At 44.8% G+C, this 26207-nt stretch overlaps 2 protein-coding genes across 2 annotated transcripts in view; one reads left to right on the forward strand and one right to left on the reverse strand.

Moving 5' to 3' along the window:
• Positions 1-4996, reverse strand: part of SGPP2 (sphingosine-1-phosphate phosphatase 2) — a 36960-nt gene extending 31964 nt beyond the window's left edge. The window contains exon 1 of the mRNA XM_064666547.1: positions 4755-4996. Coding sequence (XP_064522617.1) covers positions 4755-4976 — 222 coding nt within the window. The 5' untranslated portion in view covers positions 4977-4996. The remainder of the gene's footprint in view (positions 1-4754) is intronic.
• On the forward strand, positions 4975-26207 carry RNF228 (ring finger protein 228). Its single transcript, XM_064665597.1, has 2 exons — positions 4975-5253; positions 21609-26207. The coding sequence occupies exons 1-2, from the start codon at positions 4975-4977 to the stop codon at positions 22959-22961; spliced, it is 1632 nt and encodes a 543-aa protein (XP_064521667.1). The 3' UTR covers positions 22962-26207.

The following is a 26207-nucleotide window of genomic DNA, read 5'->3' on the forward strand; positions in this document are numbered from 1 at the left end:
TTGAATAAGTAGCAGATGCTAACCAAATTGAACTGATATGAAGCTCTATAAAGCAGGAAAGTGAATAGCCATTTAAAATAAAACTCTCATGGTTTAGACAATGCTACCCATACATTCTAGACCTCAGATTTACTTGCCATGACAGTCAATAGTCACCTTCCACTGTCCAGATGACCCATAAACATTCCCTGCAGAGCATATACACAAGGTAAAGTGAAAGAACTGGCTGTTCAAAGGAATTTTCCAGAGACAACAGATTTTCTCTGGCTTCTCATCTGTTAAACCTACTCCTGTTCTCCAGAGCTCTAAAGGAGAACAATGACAGCAGATGAGCTTTTATTCTTCTGGTTGATATCTGAACTAATGGCCTAAGACATTCAGCAGAATTATAGAGCAGTAAGTGGCTCACCTCCAAGCACTGGAATTAATCCTAGGATCCTGACAGCTCCTCATTACGAGGTCCAATGGCCTCCAAAAAGATGACTGAGGCTGTGAGCCAGGAAGCACTGAGTCATGAAGCTCATCATCACAGGTGTAAGGACTTGGGCTGCTGGCACAGCCCCTCACACACCCCCTGCACTGGCACCCACCTGGCCAGCAGCAGCTCTCTCAGCAGCTGGCACCACACAGCCACCACACAGGATACCTACTGCAATCAGTGAAGCTTCACAAACTTCCGTCAGCATCAGGCATTTCTGCAGCAAGATCCTGAAGATGAGATGGTAACAAATGACACACATCTGGCTTTGCTGTCTGTTCTCTGCAGGGTACACTGGGCTTCTCACTGAGGAGTGGCAAACCCAGGGCTAACAGATTTTCACAGGGTTGCCACACACTACTTGAATCTTGGATGCGACTGTACTGTCATCTTCCGAAGGACCGTCACTCACAGGGCTGGCCAAAACCATCCAATGAAACCATCTCACTCATACAGAATAACGTCATCCCTTAGTGCCTGCTTAAACCTTAAACCAAAAATCAGACACATGCAAGACAGACAAGCTCCCTCAGCAGCCACACCAGGTAGGGGAGATTGAACATGGAGTACCAGAGCACGGGAACAACGTCGGGGAACGTGAGCCTTGTGCTCATTGAAATAAGAAACTGGATCTCATGTTTCTCCAGCTGCAGCTCCAAACTGAGGAACTTCCAAAAGTTCAGCTGCATTCTCTAGGAGGACAAAGTGCTAGCACTTGAGGCAGGAATGTCTTGCTGCCAGTTCTCCTAACAATGCTCATGGGCATTTTTCACAGGGGTTTGTCTCATCTGCTGGACCTACCCCAGCTACCACCAACTCACTGCTGCACGAAAAGGGAAACAACATGAAACCAAGCAAGCCTGTGAGATGATTAAAAAAGAAAAGCAAGATTCTGAGGCTGATGTAAAAATCTATTTCAAGAGAACACCACAGAAGAGAGAGCTTGACTCTAGCTCTAGAACAAGCATGCTTCAAGTTACCAGCCATGCCATCACAGCAAAAGCGGTGTTGTCATCTACATCTTGCCAGTAATTGACTACAATTTTTGGGAACTGCAATACATCTGAGCTGGATGTGCAGTTTTTACCCACCTTTTCCATTGTTGTTACCACCCTGCTGTTATCCTGGTTATTATCCTCCTCACCTGCGGCATGAGCAAGAACCATACAATCACTAAACGTCATCAGGCAGTTTGTAAACATTGTGCCAGTTCAGAGCAGTTCTGGCAGTTAAGGTATAACTACAGAGTAAACATGAACTGTACTCTTTCAAAGGCAGAAAGAAAGATCTCAAGAGATGATAAAGCATCTGGGAAAGGAAGAGTGGAGAAAGACAAACAAATCTCTACAGAGAACTTTGAATAGATGATTATTTTTTTCCTTTGCTCCCTTTCATTCAGGCTATTAATTTCAGGAGCAAAAGTCCATCAGGAGATTAGAGATAAGCAGAGCTCCACTTTTTAAACATATCTAGCATTTATTTGGCCAGTCACAGAACACCAGAGAAATCCTCAAAAAGCAAGCCAGTGTTTTTAAGTACACAACTTGAGGACTTTATACAGAGCATCAGGAAAAGATACCTTTCAAGCAGTTTCAGAAATAAATTCCTTGTGAAACAAGCTAATAATAGAAAGGAGTACAGAAAAGAAAGTATTAGCTAGAGACAGGATAATTACAAGAAGTTACTGTCTTGTCTTCTGTAGCAATAAAAACAGACAGTTTCTCCACTAAAAGCCCATGGGTTCAATATGCAGTCCAAACCAGGTCATAAATCCAGTTAGCATCTTGGACTAGCACCATTCTATATCATCCACAAATACCAGAGTTTTCATCTGAGGTATTAAAAAGTGTTTCTAAATGATCTGGTAACCGGGAAACATCAAGAACATGGGCTAGGCAACTAATTGAATGTTTAAGTAATTCAACTAATTCAATAATTAATATGCAGCCATGGATGTCACATCTAAGCATTTCATTCCTTGTCTCATCATCTCATGGCAACTCCTGTGGGGCAGACAGGACTGACTTCCAAAGATTCAGGAATACAGCAACTGTAATCAGGCCTTGCTGGCTTTTTTTTTTTTTAAGAGGTTATACATAAAAGAAGACACTCATGAATCGTGAGCAGCCCTCCTGGCAACAGATGTATGCAGGTAATTAAAGTCCTCCTTCTCCCAGATGAAGAGCTGTCCTGTCTCTTTACCCTCCTGAGGGATCCTCTTTTCTCTCCATCCAATATGACATCCATCCCTACCAGGTGTGTCCATGTCCTCCCAAACCACCACCAGCTGCAAGCCCTCAACTCCCTTTTCCCAGAGTCTCTCCAGCTGGGACACCCTGGCACACAATCCAGCCCATGTCTGATGCAGGGACCTGAGAGCTGGCACTGAAGAAAGGGGAAATGCCCTAGAGAGATGGGGCTGTGGCAACCCCAGCATCCAGTCAGCCATTCACATCTTCTTCACTGCATGCAATATACTCTGTTTTCAGATATAACCCACTGATTACGCAAGAATTTACACAGGAGAACCTGAAAACCTTTAGCTACTGCATTGTGGCAGCAAGAACAAAGCAGTGTGAGAGTTACTACCTCACAGAAACCACTTGTCCTGATGACACGAACTTTGAAACTCCCAAGTTTCAGGAAGGGATAGATGAGCATAGAGCCACTCCAAGTCGTCAGGAGGAGATGCAGGGGCAGCGCTTAAGCACCTTTCTACAAACACCTGCAGCTAACAGCAAGAAAATACCACTGTCCATAGAGAACTTATGGCCAAGGAATTTGCTATGTGTATGAAACTCCTAAACCTACTTATTTGCAGATATGTCAGGGCAACCCCAGTTCATTTAGCAACAGAGCAGTGGGCCTGGGAGTTGGCATAAGGGAGATCCAAATTCACTTTTTTCATCTCCTGGCAGGTTGGACAAGGCCCTCCTTGTAAAAATGGATTTTTCCATTTCCCGTTTCAAAAAAAGGAGCAGAGAGAGTCTATCTTTATAATTCTAGGACCTCATTGAAAGAAACACTATTCAAACCATTACTCCCATCTCCACCTGGGGGGGATTTGAACCCAAATTTCACATGTTTCAGAAATTAGTGTCCTAATTCTATGGAAACAAACCCTTCTGCTTCTATCTCCAAGTTTCATGTAGTCTCACTCAGGACACATTCACCCTTCATATACAGGTAGTTGTGCCTTACTTTGTGAAACCCAAAACAGGTGCTCAAGGTGAACAGCTGCATTCATGGAGCATTAACTTGGACAGTATTTAAGTATCAACACTGCTACATTAGCTATGTCACTGTTCAAAAGAAAGCAGCGACAACAAAACTTCTTGTGAATTATCTGCATATTTTACCCAAAATAGATCTTACTGTAGTTCAGAAATTAACAGACCGAAGGACTACATCTTCTAATTGACAAAGAGTCAAGCAGCAGCTGATGAAGAGTTTTAGATGCTTGAAACGGGAATCCGGGCACTGGATGTGAAACCGGGAAGGAGTAGTAGAGTTGCAGCATTCACGGCTGGTCCGTGTTTATTTTGCAGGTAGAGTTTGGAAGCCCATTATCACACTTGCTTTCCAAAAGGCACCACAAAGCTATCTACTAATGAATTCAAGTCATTACTGTAAGAGAAAAAGCAGGTCGTCCGACCTGTACACATGGGTTGCATCATGCCCTTCCCTGTTCCCTTCTGATACACAAGGGAATTACAGACCGTGCCGGGAAACGCCGCGACCTGCCCGGCCAGCGGGAAGCGCAGGGAGCTCAGCCTGTCTCCATCGGCACCCCGGCTGCGACGAACAGAGATGAGCCGCTCACTGCCCAGTCCCGGGCGGCAGCGGGGCCGGCTGCGGGAACCCGGTGCGGGGACAGCGCAGCACCGCGGCAGGTGCACCCCGGACGGAGAGACCCGCGGGGAACAGAACTACTCCTTCCCGGCCGCTGCCCGCCGGAAAACCTGCACCCCAGGGTGACGGGACAGGGCTCCTCCAGGCCCCTCAGCAGGCAAGTCCCGCTCGCACCGACCGCCTCATTTCGGGGGCGCCAGCGACGGGGATGAGCGGAGAAGCCAAAGCCGCCTCCCCGGCGGGGCCGGGATGCAGCCGGGCTGCGGCACCGCACAGCGCTCCCCGGCGCCCGCTCGCAGCCCGGCCCCTCCATCCCTCCTCCCGATCCCCAGCCCGGGCAGGCGGTCGGATGCGGGGGGACCCTCCCGGGGTGCCCCTGCGCGCACGGCTGTGCTGAGTCACGGCCAGGCCCCCCAGCACTCACCTGCGGGCCGGGGCCGCTCCGCACCCCGCCGGGGGGGCCGCGCCCGGCGGCTGCTCGGCAGCGCAGCGCGGCCGCCCCATTGCAGGCGCCGCGGTCCCGGGACCCGTCCGCGGGGTCGCTACCGCTGCCGCCGCCCTCCTCGCCGGCGGGGAAGAGCCCGCAGGAGCGCTGGAAGCGCGCCACGGGCTGGGAGCTGCGCAGGGTGCCCAGCAGGCGGGCCATGCTGCCGGCAGCCTCCGCGCAGCGCGGCCCCAGCGCGCCCCGCCGGCCGCGGGACCGCGGGCAGGTGCGCCCGCCCCGCCCCGCACAGGTGCGCCAGCCCCGCCTCGCCCCGCCCCTCCCCTCACAGGTGCGGGGCCCCGCCCGGGAGCGCCCTTTGCCGGCCGGGCCGTGCTCTTCCCTACCCCCCCGGCTCCCACCCCGCTGGTTCCCACCCGGCAGGGGCAGGAATTTCAGAGCCTTCCCCTTCTTTGGAGTTTTCCCTGCCGTGATGACCCTGGTAAAAAAAAATAAAAAAACCAAAAAAAAACCAAACACAACAAACACCAAAAAACAAAAGAACGTAATCTGCCTCGAGATAAGCACGGCTGCTTTCCTAACATAAAGATAAAATGCCCTGAATCACATCGAGATCTTTGGGAAATGTGGATGCCAGGCCACGTGAGCTCATTTCCTGTCAATTCACCCCTTGGGTGTAAAATGTACCCTGGGTTGTCCCTGGCTTCATTTGGTCCTATATTGGAGTCAGTTTTCATTTCTTCTCCCAAATATTTGCACATCTATATTGTATAAATCAGATGTACACACACATAAGGATACATCTAAAAATATTTCCTCCCTTAAATACAACTATGAAGTTTCCCACAGAAAGAGAGGAAGATGCTTGGAAGATGCTTCTCAATCTCTGGGGTTGCAAACCTTGCCACAGGTGAAACTTGCTAATTCTTGCTGTTGAAACATTAAGGACCTTAGTTCTGTAAGTGCATTTTTTATTTTTTTTTTTTTTTAGAACAGCCCATTTCTATTCCCACAAATTATTTTGTACAAGGATTACACAATCATCATTTGCTCAATGTAGACTCATTTCAAGTTTGTTACCTTTTTTTTTGCTCTCAAATACACCAAATTATCCAAGATTGCATCAAGGCTTTTCTTTCCAGAGCCCTTGGAAACCAAAGGAATGCTCTTACACTTTATAGCAAGTCAGTTTGTCTCTGTGCCACTGTCTGGGCTGCCTGTGGGAGATGGTCACCCAGGCCCTGTGAGTGCCTGTGCTCTCGAGATGGCAGAGTCATCTCACCACCCAGCCTGGGCTGGGGCCAGGCCAGCCCACGGCCGAGGGCCACGTGGCCTCTGTGAGGAGTCCCAGGGACAGCTCTCCATCACCACCATCCACACACCAGGGCAGACTCCATAGATCTTATCTAATTGTTTGTGTGATTCATTTTCTCTTATCTTCTCACAATGCAGCCTTCTATCATCAGGGGTTGGGCTGCAGCTCCAGGTGCCATCACGTTTCAGTGCTTTCCTCATTGCTGTGAGTGCACACACTCCTCCCTGGCCTTGATGACAGGGCTGCAGCTCAGCTCTCTGCAGAACCAGTTCACACAGACTGAGGAGGGAGGCTGCCCACTCCCACTGGGTTATATGTTTGTACTCTTTCTTAAGGGAATTATTCATTATTTGCTTCTGGATTTGTTTTTTTAATGGTTGTATAATTTACTAGGTGCACACATAAGTATCTAGGAAACTTTTCCGTTCTTTTTCCTGTGTCTTGGATCTGTGAAACTTCCACAAGCATGGAATTTCAATTAAAAATTGCATTCATATTGCTTAATTCCTTCTACATAGACTGACTTCAATAGAGCTGGATGCATTCAGTCCATACTCCCTTCATGGTTGTTTTCACTGCATTAAAAAAACTGTCCTCATAACTATTCCATTCTTATTTTGTCTACTTATATGACAGCATGTACAAGGGTTTTAGCATGTTAATTTGAAGAGCAAAATTACAGCCCTGCTGGTGCCACCTGCAGCTGATGCCAGTGGGATAGGACATCATCCAGAGGCACAGCAGAAAGCAGAAAAGCAGGAATGAAAGTGCATGACCAGGGCCAGCACTCAATAGGTATTTTAAAACATCTCTTTGTCAACCACAAGTCAATATTTATCTAATCTGCCTACATACTTATGTCATTATAATACTTCCCAAGTATTAAAATAGAACTAACCATTTGCAGCCAGCTTCTCCCTAATTCCTCTTCAGGCACACACTTAGGCTAGTGGAAGTGTGCCTCAGAGAGGATATCCATGTCCAGCTGATAAAAATTGAGGATGACTGAGGTTTTTTTAATCAAACTTACTCTAAACTTAATAGAGAGGAAAAAAAAGGAGGGGGGGATTTCTACTTATTGTTAATTTTAATATGCCTTGTCCATATCTTGGAATCAACATGAGTAATTACAAGTGCTACATGAGCTGATAATGGAAGTCTGTGACCCTTTTTTTTGCTGTGGGAAATCAAGGGATTATGATTGCTGTGACCACTTCTCTAGGGATCCTGTTCCAGTTCTCAGCCACGCTCTGTGTGAAAAACCTTTTCTTATATCCAGCCCAAACCTTCCCTAGCACAGCCTCATGCCACTCCCTTGGGTCCTATTACTGGTCACCAGAGAGAAGAGATCAGTGTCTGTCCCTCCATTTCCCCTCACGAGGATGCTGAAGACCACGAGGTCTCCCCTCAGTCTCCTCCAGGCTGAACAGACCAAGTGATCTCAGCCCCTCCTCACAGGGCTTCCCTGCTAGACCCCTCACCATCTTTGTAGCCTGTAGGTTTAGGACACAAAGAAAACTCACTAATGGCTTTTGGATGTTTTCTTAGGAAGATAATGATCAATCTAATTAAACTGCCTTTACCACCTCTCCTCAACTGATTTTTGAACCAACTGGCAAATTCTAACCACATTCATCATGGGAACAGAGGTTTCCCCAGACTTGCAGTCCTGTAAGGAGAAATGGCAGTGGAATAACAGACAGAGACACAACTTGAGCTTCCTGATGACCCCACTCAGCACACACTTATTTCCAGGTGGGCTGCTGGCAGTTCCACCTCTTGCCTATCCAGTACCAAACAGATACAGGCACGGCTGCAGGATACAGCAGCATAGTTATGGGGAACCAGGAACAGGGAAACAGAGATACTTCCAGGATGAAACAGAGGATTGTAGGAAGGATTGCAGCACATCACAGGGAGGTGTTTGGACCAGAGAGAAGATGGAGGATTTGAGGAGCGAACTGAGGGCAGAAGACTGACTATTGCAGAGGAAAATACCTAGTAATGTGAAAACATAAAAATCTATAGAAACCTTGTTTTATCATTTCTACTGCTCACAGAACAACTTGTTTACACTTGCTCAAAGCAATCCCTCTTCTATTCCCTTTATGGAACAATGTTCTAACCCCCTTTTCCTGAGACCTACCTCCCATTACTTCTGATGGGGAAAAAAAATACTCAGGATTTGGCTCCTTGAAAGATTTGCTTTAGAAAAAAACTCACCAAAATATAACAACTAAAAAAAAAATCAAGAACTGTCCCACACTTCATGTGGCCCATAGAGATTTCCTGACATTCAGAAAGGCAGCTTTCTTTAAAACCAGTGGAATCAATGTCACTCCAAAAGACTAGACAAGTAGCATTCTGAGAGTGTTTAAAAGAAGCTATTTACAAACTGTCCAGTTCCAAAAAAAAGGTTTTTAAAGCTTTATCTAGTAAAACTGCCTCATCCAGGGCCAGAATATCTCACTAATAGCTGGTCAGCATTCAGCTACATTTTCACAAGGGAACAAAATCACCCCTGGGCTGAGGATAAGCGTGAAAGATGAGAATATAAAGGATAATTTCTGAGAAAGCTGAAAATAGTGCCTTGTGCTGAAGGCATTTCCTTTAACAACAACGGGTGTCACTGTCATGATGGTGAATAATTTTGCCTCCAGCATCAACACAGCTAAGAGCGAAGTACAAGTTCCACGACTGGGGGTGGATGATGATGCTGGGAGAACACAGCACAGTTTTCAGATGTCAGCCTGAGCTTGCAATCCTGACAGGCCAGACAAGCCTTGTTTTGACTCGTAAGCTGAGGGAATGGGCCTGGAGGAGCAAAATAGAAGCACAGCTTTTGCCATTGCTCTACAGACAGCAACCGCATTTCACTGAGGAAAATCACGCTTGGAGTTACTTCGGCTGAGAGCCCTTTGAGGCAACTGTGGGTTGTTAGTTATAAATACAAACATCAGAACTGCAGTTTTCCAAACAAAAAACCCACTGAAATGACATGAACATGGACAAATTGACAACTTTGCTGAAACTCCTGTAGAGCAGGCAGAGAGCCACTGCATGATGAGATATCTCTGGTACCAGGGGAGAGGCCTTACTAGTGTCTTCAATAACTGGAGGGGTGATGAAGGTTTGCCAGGGCAGAGCTACAAATACCAGCAGACTGTGACCTGGGACCACCAAACTTGGCAGTGGGATATGGGCTGTGCCAAAGAGAGGGGTGAGACTCAAATTACAGTTTCCTGAAAGTCCTCTTCTTCCCCATTTGAAGATGCTTACAGATAGACACAGAAATCCTTTGGCCACACAGTGAAAGAAATCTCACCAACTCATCAAGTGTCACAGCACATTTTATTTAAACAGGTTTGAACAAATTTTCCTTTCAGCTTCATCCCATGTGTTTTCATTATTCTCAGTCATTTTCTCAACATACTTAGAGCCCAACTCTCACTTTCATCTTTGCTGTTTTTTGACAATTTGCAATTTTTTACTGTTATACTGTGAAAGAAACCATTAAAATTTGTATGCTTTAATAACTCAAGTTACAAGTACTCTTTCTATGAGTCTTCTGCTTCTTCATTATATTTAGTTGACAAGCTATTGAACACATTAGTTTGGATCTGAACCTTTCAGTACTGAATGTCAGACCCAACCACCCACTAACCTCACAGGCAACAAAATGAAGCTTTCTCAGCTCAGCTGGAAGAACTGAAGTTTTTTAAATACGGTGAAAAGATGAAAAAGTCCTGTAGAAAGTGCCCTTAGAAACCAACACATGAGAGGCTATGGTTTTCACAGCACTTGAATTTTTTGCTTTTGAAAAGATGAAAAAGTCCTGTAGAAAGTGCCCTTAGAAACCAACACATGAGAGGCTATGGTTTTCACAGCACTTGAATTTTTTGCTTTTGATTTAATGCATATCACAGTTCAAATAAAATTTGGTTTGAAGAAATGTTTTTAGGAAAAAAATGTTTGCAACCAAGGTCAATAAAGAAAGAATCACAGAGTTTCACCAGGCTCTGCTCTGCAGCAGAAGGAACCTGTGTCTGCAACCTAATGCCACAGACAGGTACAATTCCCATTGCATCTCTCCCAGGTTTGATCTCCATTAGAGACGTAACAACCTAAAACCAGCTTGATTTGGCACAGCAGGAGTCTGCACAGCTGTGATGGATCTCAAGTCTGCATGTTTTGTAGGCCTTTTCTGACTAGGATGAAATGTTTTCTGTGCTAGAACCTTCACTAGTTTAGCTGAGTGGTACAGCAAGATTGGATCCTGTTTCTGTGATATTTCCACGGGCTTCAACGCACTGAACACATAGTGATTGTCATTGCACAGATGGTCTTAAAATGTAAAGCTCCATCACACAGTGTGTGATAAACATATCAGTCCTTTGGGGTCCAAACTGCTCATCAAGTCCCATAATTCTAGGCACAGAGGAAAATGGAGTTGTAGACCCATTCTTGAATAATTCTCTCATAATTTTATTACAAAATCCCTATTATATATAGTCATATATTCAGTCTGAGAGAATGAAAGTACAAAAGCAAAGTGAATTTTAGAGCTTGGAAAGATGAATGCATCTCCAAAAACTGCAAGAAAGAGAATGTGCTGAAGCTGCAGCGCCGTCTTGGGTAGGGATAATTAACTTTTCTGTTTGCAGTGTAAGTAACCAGATAATTCTATGTAATTGTTTATGATTTGAATTGCTTGAAATGGTATTGCTAATTTCCAGAGATGATTAGCATGCCATTTAAATAATTATTCTGCACCATATCACTAGGGCACTTCAATTGCACGCACATCTACTGTGAAATTCCTAGAGGTGTTCTCAGCATTTCTGGTTATTTGTAGGCTATACCATACCTTTACTATTTCAGTGTTTTGGAAAACAACAGCAGAAGGGAAATTAATAAAGTTGTGTTTAAATATCAAACTTAACCTCCAAAAATATTTAAAAACTTAACTATCATAAGAGTTGACCTGTCTGATTATCTTATTTACAGCACCATATACCAGCCCTCCGAAAAAAGTTCTGATTGTCTCAACAGCAGTCTAGGCTTAAAATGGTGAAAACTTTCCTTTCTCTGGGCTGAGTTTTGCCTTGATGTACTTGGAACCATGCAAAGGGTTTCTAGCATTTTTTACAGTGGCTCCCATACTGCTGCCTGGTGCATCTCTGCTTACAGCAGTCAGTGCTGGGACTGAAGGGATGACACAAAGACAAGGATATTCAGCAGGTTCTGTAAATCACCCCTGTGAAGGTGCCTGGGAGGGTCTTTGCTAATGGTGACCCGCTCCAGATCCTTGTAACCAGCTCCCCTGGAAATGGTCAGACTGATAGTACACCTTTGCTAAAGAGATGAGGACACTGCTGGAAGGGCACAGCTGAACAATCCTCCTTTCTCTTTGTTTGCTTTATTCCAAGACATCTGCTGGCATGGTCTCTTTTACTCATTCAGCATGTGTAAAAATGATTACAAGATTATAGTTCTCAAGTAATTATTGTTGACTACAGCACAATACCCCACTTTTTACAACTGCCTTTTCTTTCAAGAAATCTGTTATTCTAGAAAAGTCAGTTTTGCTCTGAGCCCACGTGCACAGCAGGAAGCCTGAACACAGTGTGCTGTTTCCAAGCAGTCAGCTGCTAATGGGCAGCTCACAGCCAATATGTACAAAACTGAGCAAAAACTATGGACAAAGAGCTGCTGATTTTAATCACGTACCTTTTCTGTGGCAAAAGTAATTGATACTCACCAGTGCTGGGCAGCAGCAGTTTATCTTGCCCTGGCAGAGACCACTTCCAAATGCCCTCTGTGCACTGCACGTTCTCCATGGTTCTTCATCCTGTTCAGAGCAAGAATGGATTTGAAAGCCTCTCCATCCTGCCCCTTGGTAGCTTCTCCTTAGTGACAGCTTGCACACGTCAAACTTCATGCCATTATTTCTGAAGCTGCAGCACCACGTCTTCTAAATGCTTATCCCTGTGTTATGGCAGCATGAGTCACTGCTGCCCAACACTTGTTTGCAATGCAACCCACTGAGGGTACTTTTCTTTCCTCTGAAATCTCTCTATTTGCAGTATGGAGCTGGGCATTGCTAGGGCAGGTCAACCTGGCGACCAGGATTGTTCAGTCCCTGCAGAGACTCGGCCAACAAAAAGCATCCTGAAAAGGGCAACAGTGGCTTTTGATGGGAGCTTCTGTCCTCTTAAATAATTTTTTTTCAGGCAATTTATGAGTGAACAATCCAGAGAAGAAAGGGTGGGAGTGGAAAATAAGCAATGAAATGGATGGATGGAGATTTGTGCAACCAGTTCATAGATTTATTTTATCCTTAGTTCATATATTTATTTTGGTTTTATGCATGAACTTTGGGTAACTAATGCTTTTTAAACCACTAAAAAATATATGCCCAGTCAATTCATTCAACTATGAACAGCTTTGAAATTCTCTACTTTTTCATTCTACTGCCACCCACATTACAGATGTCATCCTAAAACCATAAATAGCTCTTGGGTTTTTTGCTTTATTTCTACTATTTACACGACAAACCTTAAGGTCATTGATCCTATTTTAAAGACAGAAAAAAATCCCACATCCATATGTCAACATTTTAACATTGCTTGACTGGCAGTAAACCAAGAAGAATGCATATGTACATTTTTTAAGATATAGTAGATAGAAACAATCATTAGGAGGTCTGACAGCATTTGCCTTGACTCATTTAAAAATAATATGAGCCATCCACTTCAAACAGTAGAATCTGTGAAATTAACTGCACAGGACAGTAAGAAAAATCCTTTTATATTCTGGGAATTTGCTCTGATTTTAGCAATACTCAGCTACTGATGAAGCAAGGACACTGCTATTCTTACATGTGGATAAGCGATGTTGAGATGACTATTTCTTTCAGGTGTGACTGATGTGTTTCCAGAGCCTCAGGCTGTCCTGCCCCTGCTTTCTGAAGCAGTTTGCAACCCTAAAAAATGTGACCATCTTCAGATGAGGGGAAGGAAGAAAGGAAAAGGGATCCATAAGGAAGACAGAAATATAGGGCTACCCTGCACTTACAGAACTCTTTGTGGAGAAATCACTGAATTCAGAGGCAGACAGACTGAGGAGGTGGCTTGCCTAGGTGGCTCCCTCTTCAGAATGGAGTCATAATTGGTCCTTCACCTCTAGTAACTCATAGTAGGAGTGATTTTCTACTATGCCTCATTCTCAGAGCAAACATTTTGCTCTTGAAATGCATTTAAATATCACCAAATGGTAGGCATTTTCAATATTTTTTTGCAGGAGGGAAACATGGCCATACTTTGTTATCTTCCTTTAATGCAAAACTCTATCAGCTGCCTGTACGGCTATTTTAATAAGCCTTATTTTTAACTATTTCAATAAAATATTTCCTCTGCATCAAGCTCCTGAACATCAGATGTCACCTGAGAGGGGACCAACTACACCTGATAGGAGCTGCTGCACCCTCTGACTGGGAGGGGGGATGCTGGGTGGATGTTGGGTGGATTTTAGGTGGATGTTAGGGCAGCCTTTACAGTGCTACAGCCCGTGTGTCTCTTGCATGCACACTGTGCAGGTCAACAAGACTTGGAACATCCACTGATTGTTTTAGAGAAGACATCCATGCCCACCCTGTTATCTCTATTGTGCTCATTTGGGGAATATGCACTTTTGAAGAGCAGTGGCAGCATCTACAGGGCTTTTAACTATGACTGTTGACCTTCCACCATGGATCATGCACCTGATTAGCAGATCTGTCAATGGCTGAAGAGAAAATCGTGTTTTAACTCTGTTCCTTAGCAGTTATGAGGTCTCTAGTAGGGCAAGAGTTGAGAGAAGTTGCATTCTTTGAGTGCTTTCTTGCATGAGCATCTACAAATCCAAACCACAACTCTAACTCAATGTCCACTCTTCTAGCAAAATTGTTATAGAAACTTGGGATGAGCTTCTGAAATCTTATTTGAAGCCTCAGACAGTCAAAGAGACAAGACTATAGAAGTAAATAAAACAAAAATATTGATCTAAATACACAGGGTAAAAATGTTTCTCTGAGACTGCAAGATAAATTTTTTTGAGGGCAGAAGTGTTTACAGAGACATGAAGTGGCTCTAAGAAAATTTCTCCCAAATACGGTATTTTTCTCTACACACAAAAAACCCCCAGTCAGTATAAATCACATCTCCTAAAATGAGATATATGATGATTTCTAGCATGAAGAATGAATTGCCTCTTCTGCTGTTGATAAAATCACCCAAAGGTCTCTTTCACAGTAACTGCCAAAGCAAGCTTGTTTTTACTGATTTTGTAATCTGCATATGAAAGACTTGATCTGGAATAGGATCTCAGCCTGGCTCCCGATTATATTCCCTCAGGTCTAAAAGTGGAAAACTTATGTACACAGAGCCCAATTCTGTACTCATTAAGGGAGGTACAACTAGAACAAATGCAATGAACCCAGTGGAATTCTTCCAAAATGGCATTTTCTACTAGGAGTACAAATTTAGTCCACATTTTTGTGGGGAAAAAATTGTGAACAAAAAAAATAGTAATTTAATCAATTTTTAGTTATTCTTACTCATAAAACTCGGGAACCATAAACTCTTCAATGAATGTAATTCAGGTTTTAAATTGGGATGAAGGAATCTCTGTCTTGACTCAACTAGAATTGCATTTTTAGCTAAATGAAGTTTTCTCTCCAAATATAACATCCTGAATTTTCACCCCCATCAGAAAGTTGCTTGTTGCTTTTGTTACAAAATATTTAATATCTAATCAATCCATTAGACTCAAGCTTCTCATCTTGCTTTCCAGTATTGTGGAAGTGAGTGGGCCAGCAGCACAGACCATACAGCAGGCATATGCCAAGTAACAAATCTGATATCCCTTTCCTTCTAGAGTTACAGTCACCCCTGGCAGGGCAAGTTTGGAAGTTGGCAGCATCCCTTTTGGCAGTCTCCATCCCCTTGTAATGCTGTTCACTGGATCTAAGTCACTTGGCTTGTTCAGCAGAGACAGTTACACTGCTATTGTATCCCCTTTAAGCCACCTCTTCCAGAGGCTGTGGAGTTGTGGTCTGTTGAATTTCCTTCAGACGGAAGATCTTCCCAATCCCCAGTCCTTTCTGCCTGAATATTTTCCTTCCTAGAGAAGAGGCACCAGAAGCACACACAGTGCTCAATATGTGGTTGATACAGTGACAAAATAGTGTTTTCTCTTTTAATCTATAATAGTTCCTAATTCACCTCTAACACTTAGTTTGCTTTTCTGACTGATACCTCTTTTAAAGCAGAGGCTGAGCTCATCCAGGGTTGCAGAGATCCAGGTAGATTTTAGGTTCATGTCAAGTGATGTTTAAATTCACTATTTCTTGTGAGAAGATGTTATGGTCTTTTTTTAAAAAAAAGAAGAAGAAAAAAAAAGAAAAGAAACCCCTATGTGCTCACTTCAGCTCAAAACCAACAAAAAATTTATGATTTTAATATCTGAATATACACAATAGTATGAATGTAAAAATTCCCAAGCTCTTCCTCTGTTTCTCATTCTGAATTCATTCAAGCACATATACATAATATTGTGGTCTGAGCAGTAGTAGTTGTTTCCAAGCTGTCTTAAAAAAATATGTCCCTGTCATTATCAAGGACAAAAACTTGGCTACCTTGAAGCTGATGACAAAAAACTCTTAACCAGCTTCACTGGATCAGGATTTCAGTTCAGAGATAGCCATCCCTATTTTAACTCAAGGTTACCAATGATATCCTGTAATAAAATTAGTAAATGTAACATGTACTATGTATTTTAAACTGAGCTCTCAAAGGACTAAGTAATCTTTTACAGTGATTCCATATACTCAATATGATGCAAGAACAATTCGGGTAGCAGAAAGTAACTGCCCAAGATAAGGTAGCCATGCTGGCATTCACTAATTACTCTAATCACCATTAATAATAATTATTAATTTTGGCTATATTTTCCCCACAAGCTGCTTTACTGTGGCCAATATAGCCATGACACTCAGTTAATTTTAAGCCCCAAGGTGCCACGAGACACAGCAGCTCCTCATCCTGAAACGCCCTGCTCTGCAGAGATCTGTCCCCTTGCCGAGGCTGCTGTGCCAGAACGCTGCACCAAGCAAGCCCAAACAGGCTCTGCCAGCCCCACACTGCCACCTAAATCAGCATCCGGTGTCAGATTAAATTTTCACTATTACTCTGATGTGCAGAAAACATAATGCTGGCCAAAACAAAGGACTTCTCTGAGGTTTTCCCTCTTTTTCTCCTTTTAGCTTGGTCCTTTTTGAAAAAAACAACTGTTAAATCCAAGAATCCAATTCCTGGATTCTTGACTCAGTTCTGTCATCAGGAAATGATCTGAAGAAGTGCCATTTGCTTAGGAGAAGGTAAATTTTATAAAAATACATTTGTTCCTAAAGCTGCGACAAATCCGGAAGACTGCATCAACTTAAATACTATTTTGTATGAGATTAATTAAATCCCTGCAAACACCCAGGGCAAATCTGCCCTAACACAGAAACACAGTTCCTGCTCCAAGGACCTGTTAATAAAGCACCATTCCATGAGAAATGCAGACTCCTTTGGCTGTGTATTGCTGCTCTGTGCAGCCCAAGGGACCCAAGGAGAGAACATCTCTGGAGCCCAAATGATCAGTCTTAATTCTTCCATCAGCCGGATTAAATGTAGGTCTACAAAGGGAATACCAGAGTCATCTCTGCTCAAACTGTAGAGTCAGCCCATGTCTGCCACCATCTTAAATAACATTTCTGAGTTGGGTTTCCTCTGGATAGCAAGTCTGTAGTGATCTCCTCGTTGTTGTTAAACCTGAGCTATTTGGCAAGTATATTGCACTTAATGGTCATACCCTCAAAATTTCAAATGGTTCCTCACCTTTTCTTAACAGCTTGTAATGCAGTTACCTGTTTGGGATGTGCTGAAAACACAAGACTATGGAAAATAAAGGGATGGGAATAACCAGAAATTATTCCCATCAGAAATTATGTATCATCCCCAGCCTTAAGCCTACGTCTCTCGCTCTTTCATTGCCAATAAACCTGTTGCACAATTTGGCATCAGACTGATGCCAGTTGAGGGTGTGTCTGTGCTTGAGGCTGCAGGTCAACACTGGGAGAGGAAGTGAAGCTTAAAGCTTAACCTAGAAGAGGAAGCCCAGACCTCACTGGCAAAGTTGAGTGGTTAGTGAAGTCCTGTCTTTCACATATTTCTCATTGCCTGAGGCGGCTGAAATAAGACCGAATTTAGCAGCTACAACACAAGAAAAGGTTTTTTTTTAGGGAGAGTAGTGTCAAACATTGTATGTCTGCTTCTACCTCTGCATCTTTCCTGTTATATACATTAAGAGATTAACATATTTTTATATGGCTGTGACTGACATAGAATTGCTCATAATTGTAATCTTTTTCTATCCTTTTTCAGCTCCCTGAAATACCCTGCAAATATTATTGAAAATTAACATTCCTTTCTGTACTGAACACAAAAGACCACACATGCAATAGCTTTTATAGTAGTTCCAATACAGAAAAGGTAAAAAAGCACTATAATTGTAAATTATTCAGAAATACTTTATGTAAAATAAAATGTTAATGTGAAGAAAGCAGAAGATGTTGCAGTTTCCTACTATGCAATGATAGAGCATAAAAATGAGGCACATCTTTTCCCAGCCCTCAAAAGTGAGTGGAATTGGGGTTGGAGAAGGAAGCTTGTGTAAATGAATTTGAGTGGAAGAATGAAAAATAAGAGAGTTCTGTTTTTCTAAGTATTTACCAAATGAGCTCTCCTGATGTCAATTGTTGCACTATATTAAATCACAAGAACTGTCAGATTTCAGAGCTGTCAGATTTCAATGACATTTGCATCAGTCCTAAACAAGCTAGTTAATTGCTGCAATGTACAGAAAACATAAGCATAAAACAGAGGGTTTAACTTTTTTAGTGAATGGTCTGGCATCCAATTCATTCTTGTCTTGTTCATCCATCAGGAACAACTTTTGTCCTGCCTGTAAATAAAAATGAAGAGGTCAAATTTCATTAAACATATCTATTGTACAACAACAACAACATTCTGAAGAAATAAACTGGCTAAACATGATATTACTGCTGCAGGGCTGTACATCCCTTCTGAAAAATGGGAGGTTCTTCTATGAAGTTTTGGGCTTGGCTCATCAGTGAGTTCATTTTACGCTGTTATAGCTCTTAGACCAAGTCCTGCACCGGCATCAAACTGGCACACTGCACTAGATAAATCAGGCCCAATATTTAAAACGCTAAAAATCAATTCTTATCAGCTACAGAATGACTATTTTTAAGTGGAAAAAATATTTTGTAAGGGTTGCTTGCCACTTTTGCTCCAAATTTGTAACACAACTTCTGCTGAATAACATTCAAAGTCTTCAGTAGTGGTTCAGCCAAAAATCAGCCCTCAGAATCGGCTCAGCTGCGTTTGGCATTATTTTTACAATAACTAATACACCTTTCCCCCTAAAGAACAGTCCCTACAAGCTGACAATCCACAGAATAAACACTCGTTGTAATTAAAGTGACTAAAAGAGAGAATACATCTGGATCTTCAGAAATACAGCAAGTATTCCAGAAATCTGAAGAAATTTTTCTTCAGTCTCTACTTAGGAAGCCTTTAAATTCATCATGGAGATGTTTTTCAGTATTCATGGTCCAGCTTCTCCTCTTGTGAAGAATCACAGGTTTGGTTGCCAGAAGAATCCAGTGAAGAAGCCACCTTTAACTCCAGGTTGGACACCCTGCTTGTCCAAGTGACCAAGGAGACAGGGCAGCACCACGCTGCAGAGAGTAGGAGCATGTGTTGCACAAACACTGCCTGGTGAAGCCACAAACCCCTGGAGAGCTACAGCTCGACACTATCCCACTTATCCTATAAGGCTGCCAGCGGATACAAGAGCACAGCTTACTCTTCAGGTTGTCACAGCAGCCCTTTAAGCCTGGCTCTGGACTATAACATCCCATGGCACGACTAAAACATGGACATGACATGATGCTGGACCGAGACAGAAGGGCTGAACTCATTAATAGCTGTGTTCCATAGTAAGGTAAGTGCATGTAAATCACCGTCGCTGCTGTCCCAGCCTCGGCTCCTCTCCTGACCCCACAGCCACCAGTGTTTTCCCTCCACTGGCCACAGACCTCATGCACCCAGGGAGCAACCTACTGTGCTGAGTTGTTTCAGCAGAAAACTTAACGAAAAAGTGTTCAGCTTGATTGTCTCCTAGAACTGACTTGCCATGTTATCACACGAGTTCCTGTGCTTGCAGAAGGGTAAGGACAGAACCTGCAAATGCCACTAGAGACACAAAGAGGTAAACAGGAGTTGCACCCTTCCACAGAACAAAGCAGCATCTCACCAGCTGTGAGGACCTCGTGCCCTACATGTTCTGCTTAATAATGTCCCCTAGGGACTGCATGGCACAGGATAACCTTGCTTGTGTGGGACTGAGTTGTGCAGCATTGTGTTCACAAGGGTAATTATGAACATGGAAGTTTCTGTGATTACACACCAGTTTTTCTCATTCTTTTATAAAAAAAAAAAAAGTAAATTTCATCCTAATTTTGCATTTAGCTTTTTTAAGTTATTACAATTTTTCAGTTATGCTCAACTTCCCCATCTGTGTAGCTTTCATGCCAGAATTACAGGAAGCTTTCCCAATTCTGACTTCCATATACTTATTAGACAGAGTTTCAGTTGACCTCAAGGCAGATACACATCAGATAAGAAAATTCAGAACAAAAAAGACAGGGGAAAAGCAGTTTGAACCAGAAATGCAGCTGATATATCTGGACCTTATTAAAGCATTTGATACAGTGCCTCAAAAAAATTTACTTGAAAAAGTAATTCATATTTGCTTGGATCTAAGGACTTTCACATGTTTTAAAAATTAATTGGAAGTTGTAGGGTTGTGAAAGTGACAATAATATTAAAGGGAAGGGCAGTGCCTGGGATAATTTGACATACATCTTTTAACAATGAGCTAATTAAATAGGAACATGACGCTATTTGGGAAACAGTAGCAAGCAAAAAAACCCCAACAAAAATAAAACAAAAGGCAAAACAAAATAAACAACCACCAGAAACATACGTTTTAGAATATAAGAACGCCTGAGTAAATACGATGAGATTTCATTTAAAAAATTGAAGTTACCAGAGTTAGATGAAAACCATCCCAAATTTATCAAGCAGATTATCTCTGAGGTTGCAAACCAGTGTGGGCTTTTAAAAAGGGCCAGTTTTTGACTCCACATGCCAAGTAGCTGTGCACTGTAGACAGCGACAGCAAAAGTAATTTGCTTTCTTTTTTTTTAGAGACACAATCAAGATTTTTAAAAGACTTTAAATCTTCTAGGCTAAATTATAAAAAGGACATGTCTCTCTGTACAGACAATGTTCCTCTGTTTGACTTTATCCCATGATTTTGGTTTATGCTAAGCTAAGGAACTTTAAGTTCCCTCTTTTGCTAGCTTTATTTCTCAAGGACAATCTTTAGATCTGCCATCACAGATGGCATATTTACCAATATTTACCAATATGTGGCTTTTCATCTTTTCAACAAGCCAGTCTTTCTTAACAACGGTTTCCTCATTTTGTCTCTTCAAGAATGCTCAGAGCTCAAGAACAAATTAAGTCCTGGCACAGTGAGAAGGGTCCAGCACTGAGAAGAAGAGGGAGCTTTCCTTAGCCTTTGCCATGAAGCACTCCTGATAACGTGGCAGAGGAGAGGGTAAGGTGTCCAAGCTGAAACAGCTCTCAGCCCAGAGTGGACATGCCTAAGATGCAGCTTTAGCAAGACAGCAGGGCAACGCAGTGTGCCTGAAACACAGGCACTACCTGGCTAGAGCTATCCTCATGTAGTGTTTCAGAACTACAAAGAGAAATAATCGCTGTTACGGCCTGTGCTACATCTGAAGATAAAGGAGTTGTTCCAGACTTCCCTGACAAGGCAGTGCAGATTTTGATTTAGTGAAATCTATCAAATTGTTTAACATATGACATCACCAGCTATGGATGTTTCACTGTTTGGATTCTTTCTCATTAAACTAGGCAAAAGCTCTCAACCTTTTAGTGATGTCAGGATGTAAATAACAACATCAGCAGCTCCTTCCGCCTCCTGTTTCCGGAATAAAACACCTTTTATTTTCACTGTGCAAAATGAAAGAGAATCACAGTGGACAAAAGGTTCTTCCTGAAAAGCAGCAAAATATCGGTTAGCCTGTGAACTGCAGTGTATGGAAGAGATGTCACCCTGTATTCCCATGTTAACCCTTCACCAGCGGCGTTCGTGCCTAACGAGGGTCTTGTCATCGTAACCGCTGGACCCAGCGCATAATGACGGCGGGAAATCCTCATCAACTGCAGAAATGAACAAAATGGTTAAAAAAAAAAAAAGAAAAAAAAAAAAAAAGAAAAAAAAAGCACTCCAAGACTAAAAATCTCCCCGGCACACAGTCGCGTTCCCAGAGCCCAGCAGCGCTGCGGGGCGGTGGGGCTGCGGGAGAGCACCGACCCCCCGCCCGGCCGTGCTGCGGGGGCGGCTCCCGCGGCCGAGCCAGACGCGGGGCGCTGGGATGCAGCATCCCGGGGGCACGGGCCGCCGCGCCGCACGGCCCCGCTGCACCGCACCGCCGCACGGCCCCGCACCGCTCGCCAGGCGGGCAGGGGAGAGGCCCCGCCGCGCACCGGCGGCCGCTCCCGGGGGCGGGCGGCGTCGATCCCGCCCCCCGCCCGCGGCAGCCGCCAGCAGCCCCCGGCAGCCGCCAGCGCGGCGGGCGGCGCAGGCAGGCGGCCATCAGCCCTCCCTCCCTCTCTCCATCCTCCCGCCCTCCCCGCCGGGCCGCGCCGCAGCCCGCGGGCGCGGCCAGGAGGCGGCGGGGCCGCGGCTTCCCCGGCTCCCCGCCCGCCTGCCAAGCGTGGGGCGGCCCGGGACTCCCCGCCTTTCCGCGGCTCTCCGTCCCCCTCCGGCGAGATGTTATGGCCGAGCCGACGCAGACGGGCGGCGTAGGGCAGGGCGGGCAGCGGGAGGATGAGGCGGCGGCGGCGGCGGCGGCCGCCGTCCCCAGCTGCGAGGACTACGAGTGCAAGATCTGCTACAACTACTTCGACCTGGAGCGGCGGGCGCCCAAGCTGCTGGAGTGCCTGCACACCTTCTGCCAGGAGTGCCTGAGCCAGCTGCACCTGCGCGCCGCGCAGCATCCTCCCGCCGCGGGCGCCGAGCCGGGGCCGGGCCGGTCCCCCGGCGGCTCCCTGGCCTGCCCGCTCTGCCGCCACCGCACGGCGCTGCCCGACCACCGCGTCCACGGCCTCCCGGTCAACACCAAGCTGGCCGCCGCCTGCCCGCCGCAGCTGCGGGCCCGCGACCCGGTGCCGCAGGACCGGCTGCCGCCGCTGCCACCGCACCGCCCGCCCCGCGCCCGGGAGGCGGCGGCCGCGCTCGCCCCGCCGCCCCCCGCCCCCGCCGGGCCGCGCTCCTCGGGCGGCGGCTACGAGAGCTGCCAGAGCTGCAAGCGGGCGGCGCTGAGCGCCGGCTGCGTGTGCGTCGTCGTCTCCTTCCTCTCCATGGTGGTGCTGCTCTTCACCGGCCTCATCTTCGTCAACCAGTACGGCGGGGACGCCGCCCCGGGTGCCGCGGCATCGCCGTCGCCGGTGGGGCCCATCTGCCTGTCGGTGGCCAGCATCCTCGCCCTCTTCTCGGTCGTCGTCACATGGCTCATCTGCTGGCTCAAGTACCGGCCCGAGGCGGCCACCGGCGGGGCCACCGCGAACGGCACCGCGCGGGGCCGGGCCCGCAGGAGCGACACGTAGCCCCGGCGGAGCCGAGCGGGGCCGAGCCGGGCCGGGCTGCCCGGCGCGGGCGGCGCGGGGCGGGCTGAGCGCGGTGCAGGGGTCCGGCGATGCGGGGACAGCGCGGACCCTGCGCGCAGGTGCCCCGCGCTGGGTGCGGTGACCCCCGGGCGGGACGGGCCCACCCTGGTGACAGGTGTCAGTCCTGCCGCGGTGACAGGTGCCAGGCCCGACCTGATGTCATGGTGAGCCCTGCGGCCACGCCGGCCCCCTGGCACCGGCACAGCCCGCGGCGGTGGGGATGGGCTGCAGGGTGACCCGGCGAGGGGTCACGGAGGGTCCGGACGCTCAGGAGGGAGGGCAGGGCTCGCCTTTCCAGCTGAGATGCCTGGAAGGGCCTCTCTGGGGAGCTGGAGGTTGGGGGCTGACGCGCCTCCCCTCTTCTGCGGGAGCGCACCCCGGGTTCTGAGCTCCTGATGCAGGAGGACACAATCGAGATTAAAGAAAACTGGCTTACTGTTGCCCCCACCTGGAAGATAATTGGAGAGATTCACTGTGGTTAGGAGCAGAACAGGATTACAATGTTTAATGCGCTTTGTGTTTTCCCTTTTATGAAGTTAACAAGTACATGTAGAAGAAGCTGTAACAGAAATGTATTATCTTAAAAGAGACTGAGCCAAAGTTTCCTACAATGTATTGAGTACGGTTTTATTATAATTTTATTACAAGGCCATTGAGCCCTCTGATGGTTGCTTAAAATAAGCTGTATTATTTAATTCTTTGAAATTTTAATTTAATGTGGGAGACTGAAACACTACATTGAACACTTACAGCAATTTATGGAAGATTATTTAATTAATGGAGCTCTAAAATGGAGCAAAGAGACTCCTGTGGCAGGGAGTAATATTTCACTGGCCATTGATTTCAATTTTTACACAGTGAGAGAAGCCCACATTAAAGTACAAACTTTCAGCATCACTGTAAAAGTGGAATGCAGTAGCATAATTTGTGATTGAACGTTTGCCTCTGGTCGAGATAGCTATAATAAGATGGTGGTTTCCCCTCTTGGTAAGTTTCTCTTCTGTGTTGGGAGTTTCTGTAGCGGCCAGTAGAAAATGTTTTTATTCTAAGTTTGGAATATCACAGATGTCTGTGAAATGTGATGAGATGCTCATAAGTTGAAATGGAAAAACATTGCCATACAGCTGGGTTTGTAGTATATTAAGGAGAACACTCTATATAGATACTGTTCTATGTTGCAGGATAATTCATTTGGTGCCTGAATTTTTTTAACTTAATTAGTTGTTATAATCTATTCTATTGGGAATAAGATAATGCTACTTATTCCGTGTTTCTACACAGTACTGTAATGGAATGAAGTAATTATTTTCGTGCTTAACAATTCAAGAATTTTAAAAGTGATCTTTTAGTATGTGTGTTTTGCAAGCTGTCTGCATGATATTCTGACAAGTATCCTCTTAATAGACCTTTACTTGACCACTTATATTTATCACAAGTGCAAATGAATTTACTATGTAGAAATGTAAAGACAGCAGGTGAAGATGTGTGATGTGTTTTATGACTGCACAAGTGATGTGTACTGTGCATTGTCCTGATTATCACAAATTTGTGAAAAACAACCCCCTGACGCCCAAGAAACCCCACAAACCCAAGCGATGTTTATACAAACTCTGTGACGATGGACACAGTTTATGGAAACAGTTTATGATCTTTGTGTCACGTCTATTTAAAAAGATCCGCACCAGCCTTTTAAAGTCGTATATCATATTATAAAGGCCCTGTGGAGATAAATTACTGGGATCAGCTGTGGCTCTGACCATGATTCGTGTATTTAGACCAATGTTTTCCAACTTGGAGTTGCTCGTTAGCTGTCTAAAAGGTTATGCCTCCTAAAATCAGGCCTGACCGTTAGCCCCTGTTGACTTCAGCAGTAGTTGTGAATGTTCTGCACCAAAGAAAATCATGAGACTTTTATTTAAGCATCTAAATGAGAGTTTAGGTGCTTGACTTCAGGTACAAATGTTTGAAAATTTGGGCCTTAACCTCTCTGTTCTTCAGTTAATGCATCTGTAAAGTTTGATAATTGCATTGACCTACCTCACAGGCAAGATGTGAGGCTTTATTTATTAAAGTTTTTAAGCAATTGGAGATCCTTGAAGAGGAGGTGCTATAGAAGTGAAAGTATTATTATAAATGATACTGTAGTAGGAATAAATATATGTAAATTAATGGACATAAACAGCAGCAATGTTTTCTAAGAAAAATAAATATATAAAATATGTACATGTGTACATCATATGCACCAATACATGATTTACCTGTTTGTGCTTCTACTGCAAACGCAGCGCGCGTATCCGCATTTCTGTTCAACCAGGTAAGCTCCAGTCCCTTGCAGTTCAGGTGAGCCCAGCCAGCGGTCGCTGCTCCAACTCCATCTCTTGTAGACGTGCCAGAGGTAGCTCTGAGTGCTCGTGGAGCTCAGCTGGAGCTCTCTGTGTAGTTCTTTGCTTTGGTTGCCCTGAGCTGCTCAGGTGTCACAGGTGTGCTCCTGGCACCCTGGTGAGCTCCCACCAATGTGCAGTGTGTGCAGGAGCTGCCGGCCCACGGAAGCTGTTACTTTGCTGTGCCCTGGAATACTGATTACAGTAAGAAGTGTATACTCCCATCCAATTCTTTCCACATCATAGTTTTTATTCTTGCCTTTTCTCTGTAAACAGTATTTGCCATTTTGACTAAACCAATGGTTTCAACTGGGATCCATGGACTACTTCTAAAGGAGCTGCGAAAGGTAAGTTAAGAAAAGCAAATCAATAATCAGAAGCTTAAATCTGTTACTTAAAACTTTAAAGTGTTTAGAGGTTGGCACATTACAAAAAGTTGAAGATCACAGGCCTAAACAGGATTTTCAGCCTTATTCACATTGAACGATCATGTTACGTATCGGGTTCCTACACATATATTTGAAAATACATCAGAGCCAAATTAAAATGGGCAGTCTGACAATATGCCAAATCTTTCTCTCTGCTTATGCAAATTTTGGGAAACTCCACTGGTTTCAAGAGTGTTAGTCTGGATCCACATCACAGTATCAGTCAGAAAAAAATCATGCATTGTATACATCTCTGGCTACTGTAGAATCCCAGTATTATATTTGTATTTTGGGTTCCTTTGGGTGTACAGATTGCTTGTCCAAAGCCAAACTTTGCTCAAGTTTCAGTAAAAAAAGGTTATACAAAAAGAGAAAAA

This window comes from Pseudopipra pipra, chromosome 10 (genome assembly GCF_036250125.1).
Source record: "Pseudopipra pipra isolate bDixPip1 chromosome 10, bDixPip1.hap1, whole genome shotgun sequence".
Taxonomy (NCBI): domain Eukaryota; kingdom Metazoa; phylum Chordata; class Aves; order Passeriformes; family Pipridae; genus Pseudopipra; species Pseudopipra pipra.